The 27,406-nt window shown below is 35.6% G+C and overlaps 1 protein-coding gene across 2 annotated transcripts in view; it reads left to right on the top strand.

Annotated features, from left to right (window-relative positions):
- Positions 1-27,406, top strand: part of LOC150102838 (protein kinase C-binding protein NELL1-like) — a 299,735-nt gene that overhangs the window by 203,665 nt on the left and 68,664 nt on the right. For both annotated transcript variants that reach the window (XM_090398962.1, XM_090398963.1), the window contains exons 14-16: positions 1,771-1,866; positions 7,331-7,471; positions 25,381-25,491. In XM_090398962.1, the coding sequence (XP_090255088.1) occupies positions 1,771-1,866; positions 7,331-7,471; positions 25,381-25,491 (348 nt within the window). The remainder of the gene's footprint in view (positions 1-1,770; positions 1,867-7,330; positions 7,472-25,380; positions 25,492-27,406) is intronic.

Here is a 27,406-nt window from a genome sequence, read left to right as displayed (position 1 = left end):
AAGTAGATTATATTTGACAAGAAATTATATTCTTGTTTAATTCTTTATCCAAGTGTTACATTTGGATAAAGAATTAATACTTTATTTGCAAAGTTTGCACATGAAGTATTTTCACTACTAGGCTACTTGTGTATAGAGACTAACTTCACATTGGTTGCCTCAGTATCCCTAGTTAGCCTAGCACAGTTAGCCTAGCGCATAGCCACTAGGCTAACTGTGCGTGTTAGTTTTAAGGGAGATTATGTTGAAAATTAAAAATAATTTTGAAAATATAAATTCGTTTTTTCATTATTAGGCCAAGAACTTTTCAGACCATCCTCATATAGTGATTGCTGAGACAAGCATAAATTGTGAAAACTTAAGAGAAATGGTAAAGGAGTTATGGGAATGTAACAAGGAGATCTATAATTTTGAAGACCTGCAAATTGTATATAAGATGACAAGGAAACAAAGTAAACTTCAAAATTGTCAAACTGTATGTTCTGTTGTATCTTTATAAAATATAGTATATTACTTATGTCCTATCCTTAAAATTGAAGATACAAAAAATAATTTGTTACACCAGGGATGTTATTTACTATTTGCCAGGAATGAAGCATAACTTTCTGGAAATCAATTTTTGCACATTGTGCAATCTTAAGGTAATTTATGTAAATTTGCATGAATTACTTCTGCAAATGGTGGGGTTTAGTTTGTGGTGTAGTCTGTATTATACAGCACTCATTATGACAGATGGTTCCAAAGTTAAAACATTTTTTTTGAATTTCAGTAAAGAAAGTTAGTAAATAAAAGACAATTTAATTCTGAATTCAACTGTGACATTTTTTAAATAATCAGGAAATCTCAGCCTGGTTGGCAAATAGGATAGCATAATCGCTTTAAACAGCTGGATGCATTTTCAAATCCTGTAGGCCTGAATTTTGGGGAATAGTTTCAGGGAATAGATGAAAAGCATTGCAAAGGCATTTGAAAGGATATCACAGGGAACTTTGCACTAATTGAAATAAATGGAGATGGATACAAAACTGGTTATATGTATATGAGTGTAGCTGATGGACAGATCCAAAAAAGTAATATATGAAGCAACAGATTTAGGGAAAGGCATGTGCATGTTACTAGGGGTGTGCTGCAGAGCTCTGTGTTTGGACCACTGCTATTTAATTTGTACATCAGTGATACAGTGATTTGATAGCTAATCAATGCAATGTAAAGATTTAAATAGAATTTAAATATGGATAAAAGATAGCAGGTACTAGTTTAATGTGGAAAAGTGTAAAGTTATGTGGTTTGGGACACTTACTCTAGGAAATTGATATAGCTAGGGATTTGTAGTATTGGTTGATAGGGAATTGAAGTCTGAGGATGTGCTGCACTAGTAGACAAGGTAACTCATAGGATTACTTGGTTATTGAAGAATCTAACATTCCCCTTCAGAAGGCTTTGCTATGGCCACATCTGAATTATTATGCACTGGTCTGGTAACATGTCTTTCTTGGAGATGAAGTAGCAGAAAGGATCCATAAGCAAGTGACCACTTCTCTAATTGCTAGATGCTTGAAGCAGCTTGAAAAAGTTCCACCATTGGTCTCTGGAGCAGAGTTTCTAGGTAAAAATATATATTTATTATGCAAAATTTTAAAAATCTGAACCAACCCACAAACCTAATGCTACTATACATTTACAACTGTTCTTTGGTGGGAGTCACGTATACAAAAAAATAAGAATTTCTTTTTATCTTGCAGAATCTTATTGTTTTTAACATTGTTTCAGCTGTTTGCAATCAGACGTGTCTCAATGGAGGTCATTGTATGATGCCAGGTGTCTGTTCTTGTAGACATGGTTATACTGGTGCAAGTTGTGAAATAGGTAAGTGCATTCTGTGTCCAGTTATAATTTCAAATAATAGTTTATTTGTAATTGTTGTCCCAGCATGATAATGCATAGTAGAGAAGAAGAGCAGTGATAACAAATGAGATGATAGTGAGAATGTGTAGGGAAAAAGAGGTCTCCAATATATTAAAGCATGGAGTATACATTTGAGGATAAAAGAGAGCTGTATGCAAGAGATAAATTATATTTAAATGCAGAAGGGCCTAGGCATTTTTTAGAGACTGTTTGTTTGTGGGCGAGAGAGTGTCAGGGCAGGGGAACAAGAATTGCACAAGTGGAACGTAACAGGTATGGCCTGATGTGGGGAATAGTAGCTAGAGACATGGGAGGTTGTACACTAACAACAGTGCCAGGTGAAGTATGAGGGGAGTAATAATGGCTATAAGAATACTGGCAGTGTGCTGGTTTTTTTTGTATACAAATGCTAGGAGCATTAGGAATTCAGGGAATGAGTTTGTGGTATTGACTGGCTCAGTCTCTCCAAAGATTGTTGGTATCAGTGAAACTTGGTTAACTGAGCAGGATGTTCTAACAGGGATAGAAATCAGAGGGTATAGCATAATTTTGGCAATAGGGAAGGTATACGTAGTGATAAGAGATGAATTATACCTATCAAGGTGGAGAATCATAGTGTAAAGAACATTAATGGCTCTGAAAGTATATGGCGTGAGATAGATGTTAAAAAGGAAAGATATTTAGTGAGGTGTTGCTATAGACCAGGATAGTATATTATTATTATTACTTGATACATCGAGGGAGGGTACATACTCTACAACTCTGTCTCCACCGCTCATTCCACCAACTACACCAATGCCATCTACTTCCCACCACCACCACTAGTATTTCCACAGACAATCGCAAACATCCATGCCTAGGTGGGATTCGAACCTGCAACCTTTTGGCTGGAGAGCGGATATGCTAACCACTCAGCCAACCAGGCCGGCATCATATAGGTGGTGATGAGCAGGACATGTTTAGGCAAATTAGTTTGGCTAGTGCAAAGTGAGTGATCATTCTTGGAGACTCCAGCTATAGTGATATAAACTGTGCAGAGGAGACTGCATGCAGTAATAAGGGAACTGCATAGAGAACTAAATGTAAGGTTTTTAACGTTTGGATTCACTGATGAGATACTTCCTACTCAGTTGGTGTAATTATGAAGAAGTGGAGAAAGCAAGGGTCTTGGGGTGATTGTAAATAGGAAGTTGGAAGTTCAGAGGACATATTGCGAAGGTTGTGAAGTCATCTCAAAGAATTGCTGCAATGTTGAGGAGGACATTGATCACCAGAGATAAGTGTTATGGTCCCATTCCATGAAACTTTGATCAGACCATATCTGGATTTCTATGCTTAGATCTCGTCACTGGAATTTTAAGGGGGATGAAGTAACATTTGAGAGAGAGAGAGAGAGAGAGAGGGTAGAGACAGATAATAAAACGTTGAAAGTTTATTTTTCACTTGGTTAGAGTATAATAAATTTAGTTTAATCCTTTATCCAAGTGTGAGCAAACAAAGTTTGCGCCTGAAAGTATCTTCAGGACTGGGTTAAGGTGGTACACACCAGGGCAACTCGTTGCAAAGGTGGAGCAAGCTACCAACACTCCTATCTCAGTATCTCCTATAATGCAAAACACATCTCCTTGCGGATATGTCTAATGTTATGCATTAAGGGAAGGGCCACTACCCAGACTAGTTTCGACCTTTATTGAGGTCTCTTCAGTGGGAGCCAGGCCCAAGTGGAGATATCAGGCAGAAGCTCCCACTGAAGAGACCTCAATAAAGGTCGAAACTAGTCTGGGTAGTGGCCCTTCCCTTAATGCATAACATTAGACATATCCGCAAGGAGATGTGTTTTGCATTATAGGAGATACTGAGATAGGAGTGTTGGTAGCTTGCTCCACCTTTGCAACGAGTTGCCCTGGTGTGTACCACCTTAACCCAGTCCTGAAGATACTTTCAGGCGCAAACTTTGTTTGCTCACACTTGGATAAAGGATTAAACTAAATTTATTATACAGATAATAAAAATATCAGAACTGTATGGTCTTATGAGGATAGACTGAGGACATGCAGAGTTTGGTGGATAGAAGACAAAGGGGGAATATGATTGAAGCATTTAAGCTGTTGAAAGGTTATTATTGTATTAACACTGAGGAGATTTTTCATGCAGTAGAACCCTATAAGTTACAAAAGGAAGTAGTGAGTAAAAGGGTAAGAAGTAAGTTTATTGCATGGAGAGTGATTGGAGCATCGAATGCATTGCTTTAGAGGATGGTGAAAGTGCAAAGGTAAATGAATTTAATGAGTGGTAAGATAGATTTTGTATTGACTAGTGTTTGATCTACCATGATGAATCTTGTGACTCCATGGAGGTCAAGAAGATAACAATAATATTCATGTTATATGACCATTTAAATCTCTCCTAAGCATATTGGTTAATTGCAAAGCTGGAATGCTATCTGTTCAACCACTCAGGGTGAAATACCCTGAGTGGTTGAACAGATAGCATTCCATTTTGTTTTCTGCAGAAGAGTTCAGATAGCATTTATCTAAAGGGGAAAAAATATATATTTGCATGAAATGTTTTCTGCATTTGTTCTAACAATTTTAAAGTAATTTCATTGGGCTGAACTGGCATTATTTTCTCCTTGGTAACTTTATAAGAAAACTTGAGCAAGAACACTGCAGGTTCAATTTTTTTTTTTTTTTTTTAGTTAATTAACTGTGAGGTTTTATGTATTTGTGTGAGAGTTGCTCTGGAAGTTGTGGGCTTGTTTATTTCAATTTATCTACAATGTTTTCAAACTTAAAGTGAACTATATTGTGAAGGAGGTCATGCCTTAGTAACTTGCTCACATTTTATAATACAGTGACAGCAGAGTTGGATAAACATAATGGTTTATAGTGATATTGCTGGACTTGGTAAAGGCCTTTGACAGGATACCACATGGAATTCTAATCAGTAAACTGCAGCACATGGGGATGGATATAGGGTTGGTGAGATGGATAGGAGGGTGGTTGATGGAGAGATATTAGAGAATAGTTTATTCAGGAGTGGAGATTTGTGACTAGTGGCATGCTGTAGGGTTCTGTTCTAGGACCGCTACTGTTTAATTTAATTTGTACATTAATGATATAGGAAAGGGTCTGAGAGGAACTGTTCAGTTATTTGCCAATGATGCAAAGTTGAGTAGAGGAATTGTTAATACCGATGATGTCAAAATTTTGCAGAATGATTTGAATAGATTGGTAGACTGGGCAAAGGAGAATGGATGTCAGTTTAATGTGGCAAAGTGTAAGATTGTGCTTTGGGGTGGATAGATTACCAGCTGTATACCACATTCATGGAACTGTACTCCAGGAAACTGATAATGCCAGAGACTTGGGAGTGTTAGTGGATAGGGAGTTAAAGTGTAGGGGCACATAGCAAAAGTGGCTAAAGCAGCTCATCAGATTACTTGGTTACTGAATTATACTTTGATCAAGCAGGTTATTGTTCCTTTCTGTTGAGCCTTGATGAGGAAAAATCAACTACTGGGTGCGAGGATTTCTTGGTGATGAAGAGGTGGAGAGAATCCAGAGGCAAGTGACCAAGTTGGTAGCAGGTTATGGAATGAACCTTACAAGAATAGGTTGAAGATTTGTGTATTAGAGAAACTGGTTGACAGGTGGAAAAGGGGTAATATGATTGAGATATACAAATTACTAAGGTGTTTTTATAAGATTAATTCAGAGGAAAATTTTCAGAACAGGTCGTGAGAGAACTAGGGCCATCCATGGAAACTGAGTAAGAGTATAGTTAGCAAAGGTGTTAGAACTAGGTTTTTCACTTGGAGGTTTGTGAATGAGTGGAATAGGCTGCCAGAATCTGTTGTGGGTGCCATGACTGTGAATGAGTTCAAAGCAACGTATGATAGATACTGTGCAAATGTTGAATAGTTCTTGGCATGATGTTTAGGGCCTCCCTTGATGAGTTTAAGGGCTGCTTGAAGTGGCCCATAATAATAATAAGTATCAAAAGGAAGATGGCAGCTGCTTTGTATTTTCATGAATTAAAAGTTTAGTTTTGTGAAATATGAGGTGTGCTACATGTACCTATTGGATTATGTGGTAAATTATGATTTTAAGGCAGATGGATGGTGTATGTCTGTGAAAACTGTGGACTTGAATGCCGATTTGATGGACTGTGATGTATTCGTGAGGGTGAGAGTAGCAAAAAATGTAACAGGAATGTTGGAATGATGAGGGATAATGTGAAAGACAGCAAGCAAGTGGTAAGAAAGTAATGAAAAAGCAAGGGAGTGATTAGGTAAAAGAATCGATCAATGATAGTGTGAATGGCATAAGTGATATGCGTATGTGGAAAGTTGGCAACAACACATGTGGTACAAATGTGTTGAGAGATGGAGAAAGATGTGAAAGATAGAGGAACAGTAGATGAATGAAGGAGTAAAGGAGCTAGTTTGCGAGATATGAAGATGAGTATGGATATTAGAAAGAATTGATAAGGCTGAGGAATGAATTGAGTATGTGCAGTGTGAGGTATATATGCTGCATTTACATTGAGATTGATTGTGCAGTATCCTAAAAACTTCCACCTCTTCTCACATTAGCCCATCCTGACTGTCACAGCAACTTCACTTCAATGATATACCCTTACAAAGTGGTCACTCAGTAACTCAACTAATTTATCTGCTTCTGTCACCTCATCACCATTGGCAGTCATTACAGTTATCTTTCCATTGTCATTTCCATTTTCATTCTTCTTACTTGCCACATAGCGAAAGAACACTTTGAGATTTCCTAAAGGAAATTTCAAAGTTTCTTTTCATAATCTAATTTTGCTTTTGTTACCATGCTTGTCACCTTTCTTGCTTGACTTTTGTGCTGCTTGTGAGCTTGCAGTTGCCATTCTCCTTATGTACCTACCACAACATGTTTTGTAGCTCCTGCTTAATATACAGTCTACCCCCCCCCCCCCCTCCCCTTGGTTATACAGGCTCCGATATGATGCCAAGAGTTAAGAGGCATCATATGGATGCCTCTTAACTCTTGCCCATACACTACTAACATCCTTCTGTTGCAGCATTTTATGCCATTGCACATCTTCACGCTTCCTCCGAAGCTTGCCATAATCACTTGTAGTTCCACATATACTCCCTTCTTGACAGGATGTTCCCCATGTATTGCCACCTTCCAAATCAAGAGACCAATCCTAAGGCTGTGCATTGACCTTCATTTAGATATCATATTCACACTAATAACTCATGTTTATGTACCATTACCCCTTAACATTTGCATTTGTGTTCCCTCTCTAGTCTTCATTTTTTATATTATTTTCTAATTTAAGTCTTTAAATCCTCACCACCAAACAATATTCATCTTTCAGTATCTGCTTTTTAAGTGCAGAGTTTACAAACACGTGTAATTTTGTTTTGCAGATGTTGACGAATGCAGTCTTGGACTTCATCAGTGCCATCCTAATTCACACTGTGTTAATATGCCCGGTTGGTATTATTGTGAATGCCATGAAGGTTATCAGAGTCATTTAGCAGATAACAGTTTAGGTATATTTTGTCAGGGTAAGTATTGCTAAAAATGTTTAGAAGTTAAAATTCTACGATTCTGAAATTAAATATTTTTTTATATAATCTAGTTGATTTCTCACAATTTCTGGTTGGCCAGGAACTTTCTACATATTAAACCTACATAAGTTAAATCAAGTCTACAAATGGAATGTTATTTCTCTTAGTTTTCAAACTAAAGTTTTATCCTCTGTGATACAGGTGAGCAGAAGGTATTAATCTCTTGTGGAACAATGTCCAAGTGAATTCTGGGACTCTGCAGTACTTCAACTTCCCATATTATTTTTGATTACACTCTTGGCATGGCAGTTTTTAAGTGGAAAGTTTTTCACTTAGTTAGAAAGTAATTTTTAATAGATAAGAATTTATATTCTGCTTTAATCCTTTTCCAAGCATAAGCAAACAAGAGTTTGCATGTGAAATTCTTTTGAAGATACTTCACTCAAACTTCATTTTTACCTTCTTGGGTAAAGGATGAAAACAAGAATATAAATTCTTGGCTAATGAAAATTAACTTTAATTGAGTTAAATTTATATCTGTCCATTTCAACCCTCTTACTGAGATGTTAATTTTCTGTCTAATGGCCCATCCAGCTTTCATGTGTTTTTGGAAATTTGGGAAAGCAACAGAATAGGAAAAGAAAGATAAGTCACTTATCCCTAATATTTTATTTTCCTTTGCTGTGGTATAGGAAAATAAATGTGATCCTACTGTGGATTTGGAGAAATGAGGGGCCATTTAGATGATTGATAGATTAAATGATGAAGAAAGGAAAGTGCATACTAGAAAAGTGAAAGTGCAGTATGAGAGAGGAGATTACAAAAAATGAATTCAAGAGAATTCTTTGTAGTGTGCAACAGGAAGAATAATTATGGTAGGATGACTCTGGATTGCTTTGGCAGTAGTGACCATGGCAATGGATGTAATGGAATTATTTAATAATTTTGAATTGATATGAATGATTATGCTGGACAACACCTAGAGGGAAGGCAAATATTAGAGAGACTAAAATGTATAAACTGTTGAGTGGACTAGGTGTTAATAAGGCCATGAGAAGGGATGGTGTAACTGTGGATTTTTAGGCAACATGCAAAAGAATTAGCTGTATCTTTGACCTGTTTATTTGGCAAGTGTTTTGCAACAAAAAGGGTGCCTAAGGAATGGAGGAAGAAAAGCCACTTCACAAAAATGATGCTAGGACAGATGTTTCCATTATAGTTCAGTCTTGATATTTGCAGATGTAAAGGCATTGAAGAATGTAGTTAGGGGAGTAAAAAAATAGTATTTGCTTGATAGACATAAGATCTCAATGATGGTCAGCATGAGCTGTTGTGTTCATATACAAATGCTAGAAGTGTAAGAAACAGGGCAGATGAAATAGTTGCACTAATTGAGTCTGTTCATGCAGAAATTGTTGGAATAAGTGAAATAGGGTTAGATGAGGACAACATCCTGACAGGAATAGAGATGGAAGGATATGATGTGTTTTGTGAAGATAGAAGGGGTAAAAAGGTAGGGGGAGTGCTATTGATGATAGAGAAAGAGTTATGTCCATACAAAGTAAAGATGCAAGAGGGAAATAGTGCCATTGGTTTTGAGGCAGTATGGTGTGAGATAGAGGTGAATGGAATGAAATACTTGGTTGGATGTTGTTATAGACCAGGAAATGTGAATGGTAGTGACTGTGAAATGTATAATCAAATTAGGCAAGCAAATAACAAAAAAGTGATCATTATGGGAGATTTTAATTATGGCAATAAAGACTTCAATGATAAGATAGCACTTGGAAGTAAAGAAAATGAGTTTCTCGAGTTTGAGGGATAACTACCTCAGACAGTATGTAACAGAGGGCACACGAGGATTGAGGTTTTGGATTTGGTCATCTCATCAAAGAATGTAATTATAAATGACGTGCCAAATCACCCACCAATTGGTGAGAGTGACCATGAGGTGATTACCTGGGTGGTTTTCAGCAGTGTGAGGACCTCTGTGAAAAAAGGGTATATGTGGAACTACAAGGCTGGTGATTATGAGGGAGACAGCTTGCAGGTATAGCATGGAATGAGGAGTTATCTGGAAAAGAGATCAGTGCAGCTTGGGGAATATTCAAGAACTATCTAGTAGAAGCAATGTCTAAATGTATTCTAAGGTGAGAAGGTTAACTAAGGTAGGTGTGAAATGATGAATAAAGAGATTAAGCATGTGATACAGAGAAAAAGGGCATTATGGAGGCAGCATAACAGAAGTGGAAATAAATAATTTCATGAGGTCTACAAAGACCAGGAAAGGAGGGTGACTTGGTTGGTGAGAGTAGCTAAAGAGAGGTATGAACAGCAGTTAGCTAATGAAGCCAAAAAGAATCCTAGGGAGTTCTTTCGATATGTAGCCAGCAAAAGAAAGAATGATTATGGAAGGATGGCAATGATTGGAGCAAATGGTATAAAAACAGCTGTTGCAGAATGTGTGGTGGAGATATTTAATGAGCAGTTCATAAAGATCCTTCAGTCTTGTGAATGTGACTTCATGGAGAGATTGAGAGCAGTTGATGATGGGGAGGAGAGACTGACTGTAAGTGAGCAAGAGGTGTTTGGGGAGTTGAGTAAATTAGATGTAAATAAGGCTCTGGGACTTGATAATATATCACCGCTTCTTCTGAAGGAATGTGCCAGGGAGTTGACACCTTCCTTGACATATTTTTTTAATATGAGTCTTGCACCTGGTAAAGTTCCTAAGGAGTGGAAGGAGGGCAAGATTGTGTCACTTCATAAAGGAGGTAATTGAACTAAACATCAAACTATAGGCCTATCTGTGTGTCAGGTGTTGTGGTTAAGTTGTTGGAGAAGCTTGTGAGAACTAGGATTCAGAGTTGGATTGACAATAATGGTATTATCTTTGATGGACAGCATGGATTTGCTAAAGGGAGGTCATGTTTTAGTAATCTACTTACTTATTACAATAAAGTGACTGCTTCCAAGGACAGAGGAGAAGGATACACAGTAATATACTTAGATTTTGCAAAGGCTTTTGATAGATTACTGAATGATAAGTTGATAGTCAAACTGGAGTGAATGGGGCCGGATGTTAGATTGGTGCATTGGATTGGAGACTGGCTATCTGATAGGTATCAACAATGGATCAGCTATATCCAGGAAAAGGAAGTTACTAGTGGTGTGCCTCAGGGATCTGTTTTAGGGCCGATGCTGTTTAACTTGCATATTAATGATATTGATGAAGATTTGGATGGAGATATTCAGTTGTTTGCAGATGATGCAAAGTTGGAATGAATCATGAAGAGTAGAGATTTTGTGGCCTTACAAGATGACTTGAATAAATTAAGTGATTGGGCATGGGAATCGGGATGCGAGTTCAATGTTGCAAAATGTAAAGTTTTAAAATTTGGGAAAAAAAACGGGATGCAGAATTTATGCTTGGTGAGGATATAATGTTGTAAGTGGAGGAAATAAGAGATCTGGGAGTGAGTGGATAAGGATCCGAAATTTAGGGGGACACATAACCAAAATTCTGAAGACAACACAAAGGCTTCTGGGAATGATGCAGAGGACACTGATGACTTGCAGAAGTATGGGGGTTTCTTGTTCCATTGTATAAGGCTTTGATGAGGCCACACATGGATTATTGTGGCCAGATTTGGTCACCTGGTTTTCAGAAGGATTAAGAGATGTTGGAAAGGGTCCTGAGGCGACTAATTAAGGTATTTCTATCCTCTGGGATGTTGCATATGAGGAAAGATTGAGAAGATGCAACTTGCAGATTCTGGTGGACAGGAGGAAGAGGGGAGATATGATAGAGACGTACAAGTTGGTATGGGGTTGTTATAGGATCAATGCTGGAGAGGTTCTGCAGAAAATAGTGGGAGAACAGGGGAGAACCAGAGGTCATTCCTAGAAACTGTATAAAGATGGTGTGAGAAGCATGTTTTTTTCATGCAGAGTTGTGAATGATTGGAATGGCTTGCCTGAGAGTGTGGTGTCTGCAGAGAATTTAAGTGTGTTTAAAGCCCTGTATGATTTAATATATTTAATAAAAGGTATATTTAATAAAAGCTGTATATTTAATAAAAGGACCTCCTAGATGATCTTTTGACTCCATGGAGTCTTGGGTAATATTAATAATAATAATCTGTTTGCAAAGGTGTTGCAAAAGCAATTTGCTGTAGGCATTAACATCTTAGATAAGGGACTAGTATATAGTGATGTGGAGTGTCTGATGGCTTTCATTCAGATATGCTTCTTATTTTTTAATACAAGGGGTCTTAAAAAAATCAGAAAGAAATTGAGTTAATTAAACATATTCTCCTGTTCTGTTTACTGTGATGTAATAAAAAAAAATCTACTAACATCTTTTATTCCCCTATAGAGTATATGTGAGTCATTTTACACTAGTTAACTGTTGGAGAAAGGGCAGTTCAGTCTCCTGGTAGCCAATAAGAGATGTCTAGCTTAAGACATACAAATGGCATTGATGAAGAGACAGCAGTTGTAATGTAATGGTTTCTTTTAATATTCTGTTGCAAATCATTAATCTCTAAAATTCAATTCACTTCTCTTCATCTCCTCAATGAAAATAAAGAATTATGTTAATAAATCATTAGTAAAAATTTTGCAGCATTTTATTGAAACAGTTACGAACTGTTTTAATAAACAGTTGTAACTCTAGTTCGTTATAAAGTATTACTTAACTTTAGCAATGTTTTGTAATGGCAATAACAACAACATATGAAGTTGACAGTTTTTCATGTTCAAGAACTGTATATAGTCAAGCTGTTCTTCTTACCTGAAAATTTATTTTGCATATTGTTTTGTCTTAACTTTTAAGGATAGCATTATTGAAGTCACCAGAATCTGAAGATAATATGCACAGGCATATTCATCAATGCAGCTAAGCAACAGCTATTTGGGGGGGGGGGGGAGACAAGAAGGAGAAAATGGATTCTGCTTAGAGAGAGAGGAGAAAGAGTTATAGGAATGCATTTGGAGACCTGCTGATTTATCTGAAAGTAATTCTTTCAAATGGTGTATGACCACCAGAAGATAAAAATATTGGTTTCTAATATTCTTTAAAAAAAAAAAAATGAAAAGTAGCACAAATTCAAGTACTAGTTTTGGCCTATTGTTTTATTTATTTAACCTGGCATTTGTTCTTGTCAACAGATGAAACAATTTTCTTTTGAACAGTATTCTTCATGTGTGTGTGTGCTTCAAAATATTGAAAGTAAGAAGAGAAGTGTATTCAAACAGAAGAAAAGGAACTGATTTCATTTGTAATTATTATTATTATTATTATTATTACGGGTATCTCCATGGAGTCAGTAGACTCATCGCGGGAGACCCAAACTAGCAAAACAGTATCTGTCATATCTCTTCTTGAATTCATTTACAGATGAAGAGCTCACAACTAAGTCAGGCAATGAATTCCACTCGTTCACCACCCTCCAGGCAAAAAACCTTGTTCTGACACCTTTGTTATCCACACTCTTCTTTAATTTCCAGAGATGACCTCTTATTCTTCCATCACTATCACATAGCTGAAACATTTCCCCTGCATCAATCCTATAAAAACCTTTCAGTAATTTAAATGTTTCTATCATATCCCCTCTTCTTTGCCTATCAACCAATCTCTGCAATCCACAAGCTCTCAATCTATCAATGTAGGGGGCATTTTTTATATCACTCACCAACTTGGTCACTCTTCTCTGAACCCTCTCCACAGCCTCCTCATCTCCAAGGAATCCAGGTGACCAGACCTGAGCACAGTAATCCAAATGTGGAAGTATCAATGCTTTATAAAGGGGAATAATAACCTCTTTATCTCTGGATGTCAGTGTGTTCCTCAACAACCAAGTAATCCTATGTGCAATCTTGGACACCTTAGCAATGTGTCCTCTGAACTTCATCTCCCTATCTACCAATACCCCTAAGTCCCTAGCCTCATCAATCTCTTGGAGTACCTTTCCATCAATGTAGTACACAGCTGGTAATCTTTTAATCCCAAAATGCATGACTTTACGCTTTTCCACATTGAACTGACATCCATTATCTTTTGCCCATTTTACCAGCTTATTTAAATCATCCTGCAAACTTTCAACATCAGCCTGATTTTTTATTGCGCTACACAACTTTGCATCATCGGCAAACAACTGAATATCTCCCTTTAAGCCATTTCCTATATCATTTATATACAAATTAAACAACTTCGCATGGTTTTTATTTAAATAATTTTCAATTACCATTACATACCAAGACCCCCCCCCCCCACACACACACCTTTTTATATAAGAAAAACGCAAATTTATGTAGTTAGCTTTCCGAAATGTTTCAGCTGTTACAGAAAACAGAATTTTTTTTTAAAACATTTTATTTTGTTTTTATTTTTATTTATTTAATTTATTTTTGCAAGTTTTACACAGGAACGTTAACAGGTTGTAATTCACTTGGTTCTTTCAATGATATTTAAAGTTGTTTGGCACAACTACATCAAAAAGTAAGATTTTCACAACCATAAACATTTTAAATAGCAATTATGGAGAATGTTGCAGAATTATTGGAAAATCAAGTCTGATGATGTCTTGTTAAAATGTTGGCCATCACACTGCATTACCAGTGCGATGGCCAACATTTAATTCTTTATATTCTCATAGTGTAATCTTTAAAATCATTTTATCTATTAAAAAAAAAAAGAAAAATACTTCATTAAAGTAATGTTTAGTTTTTCTAAGTTAAGCCATTGATTTATTCAGTATTTATTGCTCTATTATTGCAAGATCTAGAAAATAGCATGTGATTTGAGCATTTTATATGGAATTTTTTATGATCTGGAAGAGATACCATCTCCTTTCTACAGAAGAAAGACAGAGTGAAGTGCAAAAAAAAAAAAAAAAAGAGATTCTGCTAATAGAGTACAAAGAAATTTTTCTAAAACACTGCATACAAATTTTATGGATTTTTAAGTAAGACTGTAAGGAAAGTATTATTTCATGCCTGTTAACTGAAAGTGTTTTCTAGCTCCCCAGTAAAAATAATGAGTTTGTGGAATAAAAAATCTGGCAACCTCTGTATGACACATCTTGGATGGGATTCAAATTTAGAATTTGCAACTAAAGGGCTACTGTGCATTATCCTTGAAACTGCACCATGGAGTCACATGCAGCAATGAAACATCTAATAGAAGAAATGTACAAGTGACAGGGGAAAAAATATTTTTGAAGTAGTATACCACAGAAGTCATTTCGATTAAGTTTCTGGGGATTGAACGTGAGGCTTTGATACTTTTTAAAGCATTGCATAATTCCTTCAGACCCCCCCCCCTCCCATCACCAAATTATCACCTAGTTACCTGGTTGGTTTGGTGAGTTTGAATCATATTATGGGTATGGACAGGTGGTAGATAAATTTCAGTGGCTGGTGTGAGACTATCTCCACGATTACTGAAAGCCTAAAGTGGGTGAAAATTTTCCATTTTGATTTCCAGATTATCTAACCCTTAACCCACCCATGGTACTAATGTACTTTATGATTACTAACCTTTTTTTTGGGTGGGAATTCATATTAAAAAAAACTTGCTTTATCGAAATAGATATTAAGATAATGGATATCAAAATAGATAATACAATGGCAATTTATTGTAATTACTGTTCTTTTACTAAAAATAAGCAAAGAAAATTGCAGTTCATGTTTATTAAAACAGACAGAACTAAATATGGATGTTCTGATTTATTAAATAAAAATTATTTATTAATTTTCTTTTACTGTAAATAAAAAAAATTGCAAAGTATAGTAAAAACAACTTACACACTTTGCATTTTGGTTGAAATTAATATCAGTTTTTAACAATATTAGGAATTTCTTGGGGGAGACCACACTCCTACCAGGCGCGTCCCCCGGTGGCAGATGGGAGAAACCCAAATGGGTTTCTCTGAATAAAGAATAAAGAGCCATGGACCAAAGGATGTAGCATGGCAAGCTGGCTACATTATCATGCCAAGAGAGCAAGAGAAAGTCTACAAACCGATTTAGTGCTACTGTGTATGTGACAGCCGAAGCACCTACTCGAAGACCACACAGAGTAGGTGAGAAATCAGCAATGTGGTCAGCCAAGAACGTGAAACATAGCCACTCTCAACATAAGATCACTATACCGACCTGGAAAATTGCAATTAGTCCAGGAAAATTTAAAGAGACTGAAATGGAATATTTTAGGTTTATCAGAGACACATTGGTGCGAAGATGGATTCATAGATTTATCAGAAGGAAGACTATACTTTTCAGGAAGAAAAGATAACATACACAGAGAAGGAGCTGCATTATTAATTGAAAAGAAACTTACACACCCAGTAATTGAAATAAAACAAGTGTCTCCTAGAATAATCATAGCCAAACTTCAAGGAAAAGAAAAAGGTCAAACAATTAAAATAATCCAAATATATGCACCAGACAGTAACCATTCAGAGGAAGAAATAGAAAATTTCTATGAAGAATTACAACAGGAAATAGATAATCCCAAAAATAGAGAACTCATGACAGTGATAGGAGATTTTAGTGCTAAAATAGGACAGTTCACAGCAGACAAAAAAGATGTGATGGGGAAATTTGGATACAGAGAGCTTAATGACAGAGGAGAACAATTATTCCACTTCTGTAAAGCAAACGATCTAATGATTACAAACAAAATGTTCTATCAATGCCCTAATAATAAATATACATGGACATCCCCAGATGGTAATATAAAGAACTGCATAGACTATATCATCATAAACAAACAATGGAAAAGATCAGTAAAAAATGTACGAACATTAAGAAGTTTTGATTTCTAAACTGACCACGAAATATTAACTGCCAAAGTGAAGATAAAATTCAACAGGAAAAACAATATCAGAAAAGAAGAACACACCACCCTATCAAAACTAAAAAACAGCTCAAGCAGAAGTCGATTTTTAGAACAGATGTGCTTGAAATTAAAACCCTCCATCTTCCAGAACAGCAGAAAATACTGGGAAGAAGGAAAAGAAACAGTTTATCAATTGCAAAAGACACTCTAGGTACCAAACCCAAAATAAACAAACAGCGGATAACCCAAGAAATCGTAGCTACAATAGAAGAGAATGTAGAAGAATGAATGTAGAATGAAGAAGAGAGAAGAGTAATGAAGGGATTGTTCCGAGAACTATAAAGCCAACTGTTTACTCTGTTTTCTCTTCATGAATAACTGTCTGCAACAGGATAATTTTCTGTAATTTGGAGAGAAAGTGTATCTCTTACGATTTTTTTTTCTTATGTTTCACCATTAAAAAATTTTGCCAAAGCTTAGTGATAGTTCATAATGAACTAGAGTTGCAAACTGCTTTGTCCCCATAATTCTTCATTCTCATTGTGGAGACAAAGAGGAATGAATCTAATTTTAGCATAAATCAAATTTGGAATTACAGTAAATGGAAGGGGGAAGGAATATGTTTAATTATCACAAATTTCTTTCCAAATTTTTAAGATTTGCTTAATAAATCATGTAAGTTATATTAAAAATGTGTATCTGAATCACTGTGAAGTATCTGAATGCAAGTCATCAGATACTTCACAGTGATTGGACTTTATAGAGCATAAAGACATTGCCAGTCTTGTTGACTGAGGGTTAGCATATCTGCTTTCCAATCAAAAGACTGCAGGTTCAAATCCCACCACAGGCATGGATGTTTGTGATAGACTTTAGGTGGGAGATGAATATCATCACCCTGTGTGAGACCACTGTCCCATTTATTCACTGCTTGGAGTGGCTTGAAAAAGTTCCATGCTTGGTCTCTAGAGCAGTTTCCAGACTAGGTAAAAATGAATAAAAATACAAAAAAAATAAAAAAAATAAAATTGAAGAAAATAATAGAAAAAAATCCTTAGCTCACTCAAGGTACAAAAGTACTATAGGTTTACAAATAATTATTTGTGCATGGCTGCACATTAAAACAAACAAAAAAAAGATTGATAGATTTCCAAATTACAGTTACGCATACAAACTGGATTGTCGGCCTGGTTTGCCGAATGGTTAACGTATCCGCTCTCCAGCCAAAAGGCTGCGGGTTCGAATCCCACCGTTGGCTTGAATGTTTGTGATTGTCTGTGAAAATTCTAGTGGTAGCGGTGGGCAGTAGATGGCATTGTTATAGTTGTGGTTCATTATAGTTGGTGGATTGTGGGAGGGTGTAGATAGAGTTGTAGAGTATATGCCCTCCCTTGATGAGTCTTTGGACTCCCTGGAGGTGTCAAGTAATAATAAAAAAATGGAACGGGACAATAGATTGACTTGTTGAATGATATAAAGAAAATTTTGTTGTGGGGGGGATAGGGATTTGCGTTAGATTGAGATAGACAATTTGTGTTAGATCAATTGCTTGCTGATCTTTTCATCATGATCAGTTAAATTAAAAGAGGGAACCCAGTTTGAGTTGTAAACATTGAAGTTCCTCAGGATTAGGCTACAGAAAATCATGCGTTCAGAGAGTGTCAGAATTTTTAGTGATGGCACATGAATGCAACAATATATAACAAGAAAACTGAGAGCAGAGTCATAAAGTCATTCTAAGTTTTGCTTCTCTCTCTTGCATGGAATTTCAGACATCTATATTATTCATTCAGTCACACAGTGATGTGCATTAAAGTAGATTGAGCTGGAGAGTAGTTGTTGAGACTTCCATTTGAGATTGTGAGACATAACAGGTCTTGTTTAGATGCATGTAAGTAGAGGTTCCAGATCCTCTGCATCAACTGTGACCACAATACATCATGGTATTGTGGTCACAGTTGATGCAGAGGAGCTGGATTCCCTCCCTGTCCCCTCCCTCATATAATTTTTATTTTCTGTTTTTGATTGCTCTTTTGATGCTTTTGTATGATGTTCTTTGCTGTTGTTTTTCTATGAGTTTTTCGATCTGCAAAGTTACTGTATTTTTGATGGTGTCTTTCATATAATTTAATGTTAGGCTTATGTATTATGTTACTAATATTTTACTGGGTTTTTCAAATTGTATCTTCAGAGCACAAATTACAACTGTGGTAAGACATTCACTCATTGTAGAAACAATTCATATTGTAAGTGAAAAAACAAAACAACAACAAAAAAAAAAACAACAACCACTGATGTTGGGACTGGATAAAAACAGTTCATTGAGAGAAGTAAGCTAAATATAATTTTAGGATCATCTCCAAATCTGGAGGAGAGGCAAATTAATTCAACCATATTTATTGAGGTTAGGGGAGTGTTTCGTGTCTGATGCTGATTCTAAAATTAGTATCTCAGACCTTATAGTAACTTCTGTGCATCAGTTTTATTCCGTTCAATGCTATGTGAAGGGCGTATTTAGAACAATGGTCTGTTAGTTCTGACTTATCATATAGGTCATGAATGTAGTTTTTAAGTTCAAGTATTTGTCAACACATCTCCTGTAGGCACAAGAACCTTGTATCTCCAGGATGTGCAAAAGGATCTGATGATCCTTTTGCACATCCTGGAGATACAAGGTTCTTGTGCCTAATTTTTGTGCCTAATGTGAATAATTTTATTGTGCAACAAGTGTGGGTGGGATGAAGGGGCATGCAATATTGTCATCTTTTATAGAGATTGTAGCCATTTATGAATATAGATTTCTTTGGCATGGACTATATCATTAGAACAAAGAACCCTTTTGAGAATGTCATACTGTTGGGATGGATGGTGACATGTGACTGCTTATGTAAGTATCTTCCATTATATGTAGGTTTTCTGTAAACAGAAAAGGGTAATGAGTCATTTGGTAATTGTACGTGTAACTAGTCTATCTAGGAAGGGAAGAAGATTTTTCCTTTTGGGACATATATTTTTGGATATTGGCATTTTTAAATGCACTAAAATGTAATTTGTGTAAACCAAGATGAAATATCAAACAAGTATCAATGTAACATAAGTGCTTAGGTTTTCTAAAAAAAATAAAAATAAAATAAATAAATAAAAAAAAAATTCTATTCTACACACTGTAGTCCCATCTACATGTTTTTATATATTTTCCTTTTCATAAAAAATAACCCAGCAATTCCAAAAAGTTAGTGTGAGAAATGTCTTAATTGGGATCAAGGATTTCCATCAGTGGTACATTGATAAATAAGAAGTAATATATCAAAGCTGATCATATTTGAATTTTTGAAATATTTTTTTTTTTTTTAAAGAAGGTTTCAGAGAGAGAATAGAATTTTTAATAAAGGAGGGAGAGTTGTTATGAAGGGAGAATGTGATTTTGCTAGCAGACATGTTTGTAATTGGGGTTGTCTATGCTTATCAGCTAATAATATAGGGTACAGTATGGGGTTTGAATTTTTGAAATCCTGTGTCCTTAGGGTAGCTTGACATGATAAGTCAGAGTCATGGAAACTAGATCATCAAGGAAGGAATGGGAAAAATGTGTGTGAAAGTTCTATGATATGCAGACGTGATAAAGATCTGAATGGTTTCGAACATGGTTATGTAGCTGGTGAAGGGGTGGAAAAATAAAATGGAGTTTAAAGATAGCGAAATCTGGCTATCAGGTAACTGGGATCAAGTGTAATGGGCATACTATTTTTAGAAATGACAGAAGAGATGGGGTGGAGTACTACTAACGATATCAGATGACTTAAGTCCAGTTAGGGTAGAAATGCAAGAAAACAATCATAATAACAATATTCCATGTAGCAGTGAGTTTGAGGCAATCTGGTGTGAAGTGGAGGCTACCAGAATGAAATATATGGTAGGATGTTGCTACAGACATGCAGCTCAGTTGCAGGGGATGAAGAAATGCATTGCCAGTTTAACCTTACAGGTACTAAACGAGTAATCATTAATTATCTTAATCGATAATTAATTATTATCGACCTTAATTATCCAAACATTGATTTGGAAAGAGAAATCTCATAAGAATGAAGAGGAATTTGTTGAATTGTTGTGAGGCAACTTTCTCAGGCAGCATGTGAAAGAAGGAACTTGAGGTCAAAGAGTATTGGATTTATTCAGAAAGTGGGTCTCTGTTAAGAATATGACTATTTTACCACTAGTTGGTGACAGTGATCATGTTGTGCATTCGTGGGAAGCATCTAACTATATTGATGTTCCCATTAGAACAGGTTACATGCTGAACTACAAAGCTGGAAATTATGATCAACTTAAGAGAATGCTATCTATGGTCCCATGGTATCAGTTACTTAATGGGAAAAATGTCAGCAATGCATGGGAATCGTTGAAAAAGTGTTTAAATGAGGTGGTACTCCTAGTATTCGAAAAATTCGAATGTATTCCTAGTATTCAAAAAATAAATAGGTTGAGAGTGAAAGGGATGTGCAGCCTTTTTAAGCAAGAGATTCACAGGAAGAAGATGATGTGGAAATAATATCATGAGAATAAGAGTGAGAGGATTAATGAATTATATAAAAATCAGGGCAGAAAAGTAATGACTATTATGCAGAAAGCTAAATCGGAGTATGAAAAGAAATTGGCTATGCAAGCTAAAGGCAATCCAAAAGAATTTTTCTTTATGCTGCAAACAAAAGAAAGAATGAATGTGGAAGAATAACTTTATTGAATGCAGACTGTACTCTAGTGTCATAAGCTAATGAGATTGTTCAATTAATGAGTGCTCACTTGCTAAGATATATCAACTGGATGTATGTAACATGGCATATAAACTTCCTGCTAACACTGGATGAAGAGTTAGAGGTGCATGAAAATGAGGTTGAAGAGCTGTTGCATAACCTGGATTTGTCAATAGAGACAGATGGAATATCAGTATGTTTGCTAAAGGAATGTTCAGCTGAATTGGCTAGGCATTTCACTTGTTTGTATAACTTGAGTGTCAGCTCAGAAATGATACCACAGGAATGGAAGGATGTATGATAGTTTTATTCTACAAGGATGGTGCAAAAACTGATGTGTCTAACTACCAACCTATTAGTATCTCTGGTGTGGTAGTGAAGATTGAAGATTTTATAGAAGTTGGTAAGAACTCGCATACAGAAATGAGTAGAGACAAGCAAGCTATACTCTGCAAGGAGTATACCATGGTTTTTACTGAATGGCATGGGTTTACTAAAGGAAGGTCATGTTTTAGCAGTTTGCTTATATTTTATAACAATGTTATGGCTGAGTTGGATAAAAGGAATGGATACACTGTGATAATGTCTGATTTTGCTAAGGCATTTGACAGGATACCACATGAAAGACTGTTGCATAAACTGGAGAATATATGGATTGGAATATAAACTCTTGACTTGGATTAGTGGATGGTTGACAGACAAACATCAAAGTGGTATATGGTGTGAATCTGTTAAATTTAAAATTACCAGTGGTGTACTTCAGTGTTCAGTCCTTGGGCCATTGTTGTTCAATCTGTGCAATAGTGATATTCGAAAGGGTCTAACAGGTGATGTGCAATTGATGCGAAGACCGGCAGGAATTGAAGCAATAATTAATGCTACTGATAAAGATCTGAATGGTTTCGAACATGGCTATGTAGTTGGCAAAGGGGTGGAAAGATAAGATTATTATTGAATAGGCTGGAGATTTGGGCAAAAGAAAATGGCTGTCAGTTTAATGATAGTAAGTGTAAAGCACTTTGGCATGATGAGAGTTCCAGTGGCATATTATATTAGCAGAGTTATTCTACAAGAAGCTGATGAAGCTAGGGATCTTGGCATATTGGTGGATATGAATTTGAAGTTCAAAGGTCATATAGCAAAAGTTTCAAGTATAAGGAGTGTGTGATAAAGGGAGTAAGAAGCAGATTTTTTTTGCATGCAGGGTTGTTGTGAATGATTAGAATGCCTTGCTTGAGAGTGTGGTGTTTGCAGAGAATTTGAGTGTATTTAATTGCAGTATATGAACTGTGTGTATGACAAAAGGACCTAGACGAGTCTCTCACTCCATGGGGTCTTAGGGTAATAGTAATAACTCAGAGAATAATTGCAATGTTGAAGTGAACCTTGGCATGTAAGGATAAGGAAGTCGTTTTGCCTCTTTATTAGGCTTTGATATGACTACAGCTGGATTAACCCAGGAGACCAAATCAGTGCACTGATTTGGTCTCCTGGGTTCCAGAGGGATAAAGAAGCTGTGAAAAGGGTGCAAAGAAGAGTTCCAAAGATTATATCTGGATTATGGGATTTAGATTATGAGTACAAATTGTGTATATGTGGATTGCAGACTGGTTAACAAGAGGAAGTGGGGAAATATGATAGAGGTTTATAAACTTTTGAATGGGTGTTATAGAATATCATCTAAGGAATTTTTTTGTTATATGGAATGTGGGGAAAGAACATGGGGGGGGGGGGGGTACCATGAAAGTTAAGTTTGTTTGCAGTCGAGAAAGGAGTAAGAGCTAGGTTTTTCTCTCATAGAGCAGTGAGTGGAATAGTTTGCCTTTAGAGGTAGTGAGTGCATATAGCATGAATGAATTCAAGAGAAGGTATGACAGTTGGTGGTGGTGATTTATGGCTTCTCTCATAAAGGGAGTTCTTCCCATAATGTAAAGCACATCTCCTTGCAGACATGTATAATGCTATGCATTATGAGAAGGGTCACTACCCAGACTGGTTTTGACCTTTATTGAGGTCTCTTCAGTGGGAGCCAGACCGAGAGACGATACCAAGGTTGAAGCAATGCAGAAGTCATATTTCCATATGCCAGTTGCCAAAAGGTGTCACACCTTATTATTAAATTACTCTGGATTAAAGAAAGATGTTGGAAGTTTTTTTCACTCGGTTAGACTATAAATTATATTTAGTTTAATCGTTTATCCAAGTGTAAGCAAACAAAATTTGCACCTGAATTATCTTCAGGACTGGGGCAACTCGTGGACTGACAATAAACCCTTTAAAGATTTAGTGGGATCTTTAACCTATTAAATAAAGGAGTATTTTAGAAGATGGCTTATTTTCATATTATTTTCTATTTGATCCATTTTGACAGTTGTATTATTATACTGTCTACTTTGATTATAACCAGGGTTATAACCTTTGATTATAAATAAAACTTAAATCTAATAGCTACAATAAATGTTGTGATGACAAAGCAAATTAATACATTTTTAATTCTCTTTATATATTACATATAATTATACAGAAATATGCCTTCAGTTATAAAACACACCACAACACAGCTCATCACAACTCAGTTTGTGTTTTTTTTCCTTCTTTCATTTATTGTTTAGAATGAAGGATGAATGTATATAAATTATCCATAAATAATTTAATATAAAAGACAAATAAAACTCTTGTTAGCAAAGTATGTAGCACTCGATGTGGAACCAGACACGCTTTTCGCAGTGCACTGTCACACGATCCAGTCTTTGACTTGTCTTTGCTAGATATTTTTTAAATAACAGTATTAAAATGCAATTTCGTTATATAAAATTTGCAAGCATTTAATTATCCTGAACTAATTCAAGTTATGAGCTGTGAAAATAGGCATAAGGCAATACTATATTACAGTTGTGCTCCTGCTTATTGGAAGAATAAGATGTTTAGATGTGCTACAGCATTCATTTATTTAGATTTTTATTATTATTATTATTATTAGACACCTCCAGGGAGTCCAAAGACTCATCGAGGGAGGGCACCTGCTCGACAACTGTCTCCGCCACTCAATCCACCAACGCCATCTACTGCCACCCACTAATTTTAATTTTTGTTTTGTAATTGTCAGTTTATTTTGTTAATGAAATTATATTGCGAGAAAAGTACAATTCATTTTTGTTTAAATAATAGTCTGTTACATATCTCATAACAACAGTAATGGTAATCTGTAAAATATTATGTATACTGTATATATGTGTATGGTTAACACTTAACTAAGTGAATGCATTGATTTGATTAAAAATTATTTATGAAATGATAACCTGTAATTTAATATAAATGTATTCATGATATGAAAAACTGATGTTTTCCTGCACTTGAAGTTTGCAAGATCTACTGTTTTCAAGTAAAGCAGTGTAACTATAACACATAATGGTGGCTTATTTTTCTCACTTCATGACTGAAATGAAAACCAAAATGTGTGATGCACAACAATAAGAGTTTGCATGGAGTACATCATGTATTCTGCTGTGAGAGAAATGGGATTTTTGTAACTCAAAGTGGATATTTATGAAGTTTTTTTCGATTATTATATGATAACAGAATAACTGTTGGGAAGAATATACAGAATCTTGAGTTTTTTAATATCTTTTGAAATGCATTTAGAATGAGGCTGAAAATTCACTTGTCTCTGATAACTTGCCTTGGTAAGTAGGCAAGTGGATTGCTGGAGCCCTGGTTATAACAATTTTGTTATATAAGTTTTTAAGCATGCTGTTTATTTGGATGGGATGTTGGGTATGCATCAGGAAACTTCCCAACTAGCTAGTGAACAATTATGCTGTCACTGGCTCTGCCAGATCATGCCAGAAGAGAGTCTGTGTGTAGCAGAGCTGTTGCAGACTGTGTACATAGGAAACTGAGTAATAACTATGAGAGTTCACATGATCATATCTATCACACCATGTTGCATATCCTTATTCTGTAATTAACTTTTTAACAATAGCAGTCATGCAGAACAACATTACTACTGCTGTATCTTTGGATGGAGGAGGCAGTGGTTCCATACTTAATGTATTATGTATGTCCATGAAGAGTATCTCACACACAACAAGAAGAGAATGGAGTGCAGAAACTGGTAACTGAGAAAAGTATGCTTTTAAGACATCGGTAATCACATGAATTTAAATTAATTGTAAAATTGATATCAAGATTCTGTTATTTAATAAATCTTATATGATTATACCAAATGCATTACAATGCAATTATAAATTTCCAAATTCTATATTTGATGAATAGTTATTCAATTTTTTTTAAAATCTTTTCTTTTAAAGATGTAGATGAATGTGCTGATGGAATTCATACTTGCCATGAGTCATCACTATGTGTTAATGAGAATGGTGGATTTCGTTGTGACTGCATTAACAATACTACCTGCTCTTCAAGTATGTTACTACAGAATTTTACTTTTCTTCGGTTTATCTGTTTAAGTTATGAATATTTATTCTTTGATAAATGTGCATTCATGGCTAATTTGAATACCCATTTTGAGTAATATTTTGACTATTAGATTTGTACTGACTAAAGAAGGACATACTGATGTAAGTATTTCTATATCCATGCAAGTCTGATTGCCAACATCATAATGAAAATAGAGTTATCCTAATAACATTTGAAATGAATTAGTATATTTATTAACAATATATGAACTCGGTCACTTATGCAGAAAGAAGACCCAAATCAAAATGTCTGATTATCCAGAATTAATGATTTTTCTGAGATTCACAAACCATAGTCTACTTTGTCCCATTGTTGGTGAGATCCATTTACCAAATTATGCTCTTTCATTATGTCTTGGAAACTCACTTAAAATCCATTTAGACAATACACTTTGATACATATATAAACAACAACAAAAAAAAATCTAGATTTCTGTTTTAAAGAAATTGTATTAGGAATTTTACAAGATGAAAGATTTTGTGATAAGCCTACCTGAATATTACAGACTTCTTTACAAATGTACTGGTAAAAGAAACTATGAACATGCTTCTTTTCTCCATTGGATGCAGTGGATCTGTAAATGTTCATTCAACGTGTTGGCTGATGAATGTGGTTTTACATATCCTTCATAGCACCCTACGGTCACTTTGAGTGTGTATGGTGGGTCACCCAATGAGGATAGCACTTCCAGTTGACTCTGTACTTCGCTTCCATTTCAGTATGGTATTACTGATTGTTGACCTGCGATGGCCCAGTTTGTCAGCAATTTGCCAAATAGATAGACCTGCAACATGGCATTCTATCACAATGCCTCTTTCAAACTCCATCAGTTGTTCTCTTCTCACAGCCATTTCACCTGAACACAGTTGCACTGACTTGGGAGCATCATATTCTTCCAATTTATACTGGCTACAAACACATGACTCATTATGTAGCATGATGCACCTTACCCATGGGGGGGGGTGTTCATTGACGTCTTTCCAAGCTGTGTGTGTGTGTGTGTGCGCGTGTGTGTGATCATCATAGTTTATTCACAATATGGTATAATATGAAAAGGGAAAAGAGATTTGCATCAAAAATTAAAGATTGCATATGGTCTTCCAAGTCTCTATCTTGAACTAACTGGTAGATGTCAGATGGACTTTTACAGTTCAGTCTGTTGATGTATTTCACAGATGTATTTCCAAATTTGTTTGCATGGTCTTCCTCTATTGTGATTGCCATATTCTGGTTTGTACAGGATGAGAAATTCAAAAAAAAAAGTGAGACTTCAGGATGTCTAAGTTGATGTCCAAGCCATCTGAGTTGTAATTTTTTGACTGTATTGACAAGTTGTTCTTACTTAGCCAGATTTAGCACAATAGAGTTAGTGACAGTCCATCCAAGTGTATCCAAGAATCAGTCTGAGACATGTAGTTCTGAAGGAGTTAATCAGATGTGTATTTTTTTTTTATGCTTATTGTCCAGGTTTGAGAACCATACAAGAAGATGGATCTGCTGGTTACATGGTAGTCTTAATTTTGTCTTTAATGATATTAATGATGAATTCCAGATGGACGAAGTTTGTTATGGAAGGCGACTTGTTTACGTTTTCTAATATAATTTTCTGTATTGCTGATGTGCAATCTAAGATACTGAAAGTCTTTTACTCTTTCTAAGGGTCTGTTGTTATGAAGTTTAAGGTTTTCGTAACCTATTGTGAGAACACTTTGGACTTTTGGATGTTGATCTGCAGACCAATAAGTTTAGCTTGTGCCTCTAGTAGACTGTGATGTTTTTGTGCATTTGTTGTTCTGTATCAATAAGTACATGTTGTCATCATGACACACACACACACACATATATATCCAAAGCTAAGAT

The sequence above is a fragment of the Typopeltis vanoorti genome, chromosome 10 (assembly GCF_054136105.1).
Source record: "Typopeltis vanoorti isolate ZY-2024b chromosome 10, IOZ_Tvanoo_1.0, whole genome shotgun sequence".
Classification (NCBI taxonomy): Eukaryota; Metazoa; Arthropoda; class Arachnida; order Uropygi; family Thelyphonidae; genus Typopeltis; species Typopeltis vanoorti.
Note: the sequence above shows the minus strand (reverse complement) of the source record. Positions and strands in the feature narration are given on the sequence as shown.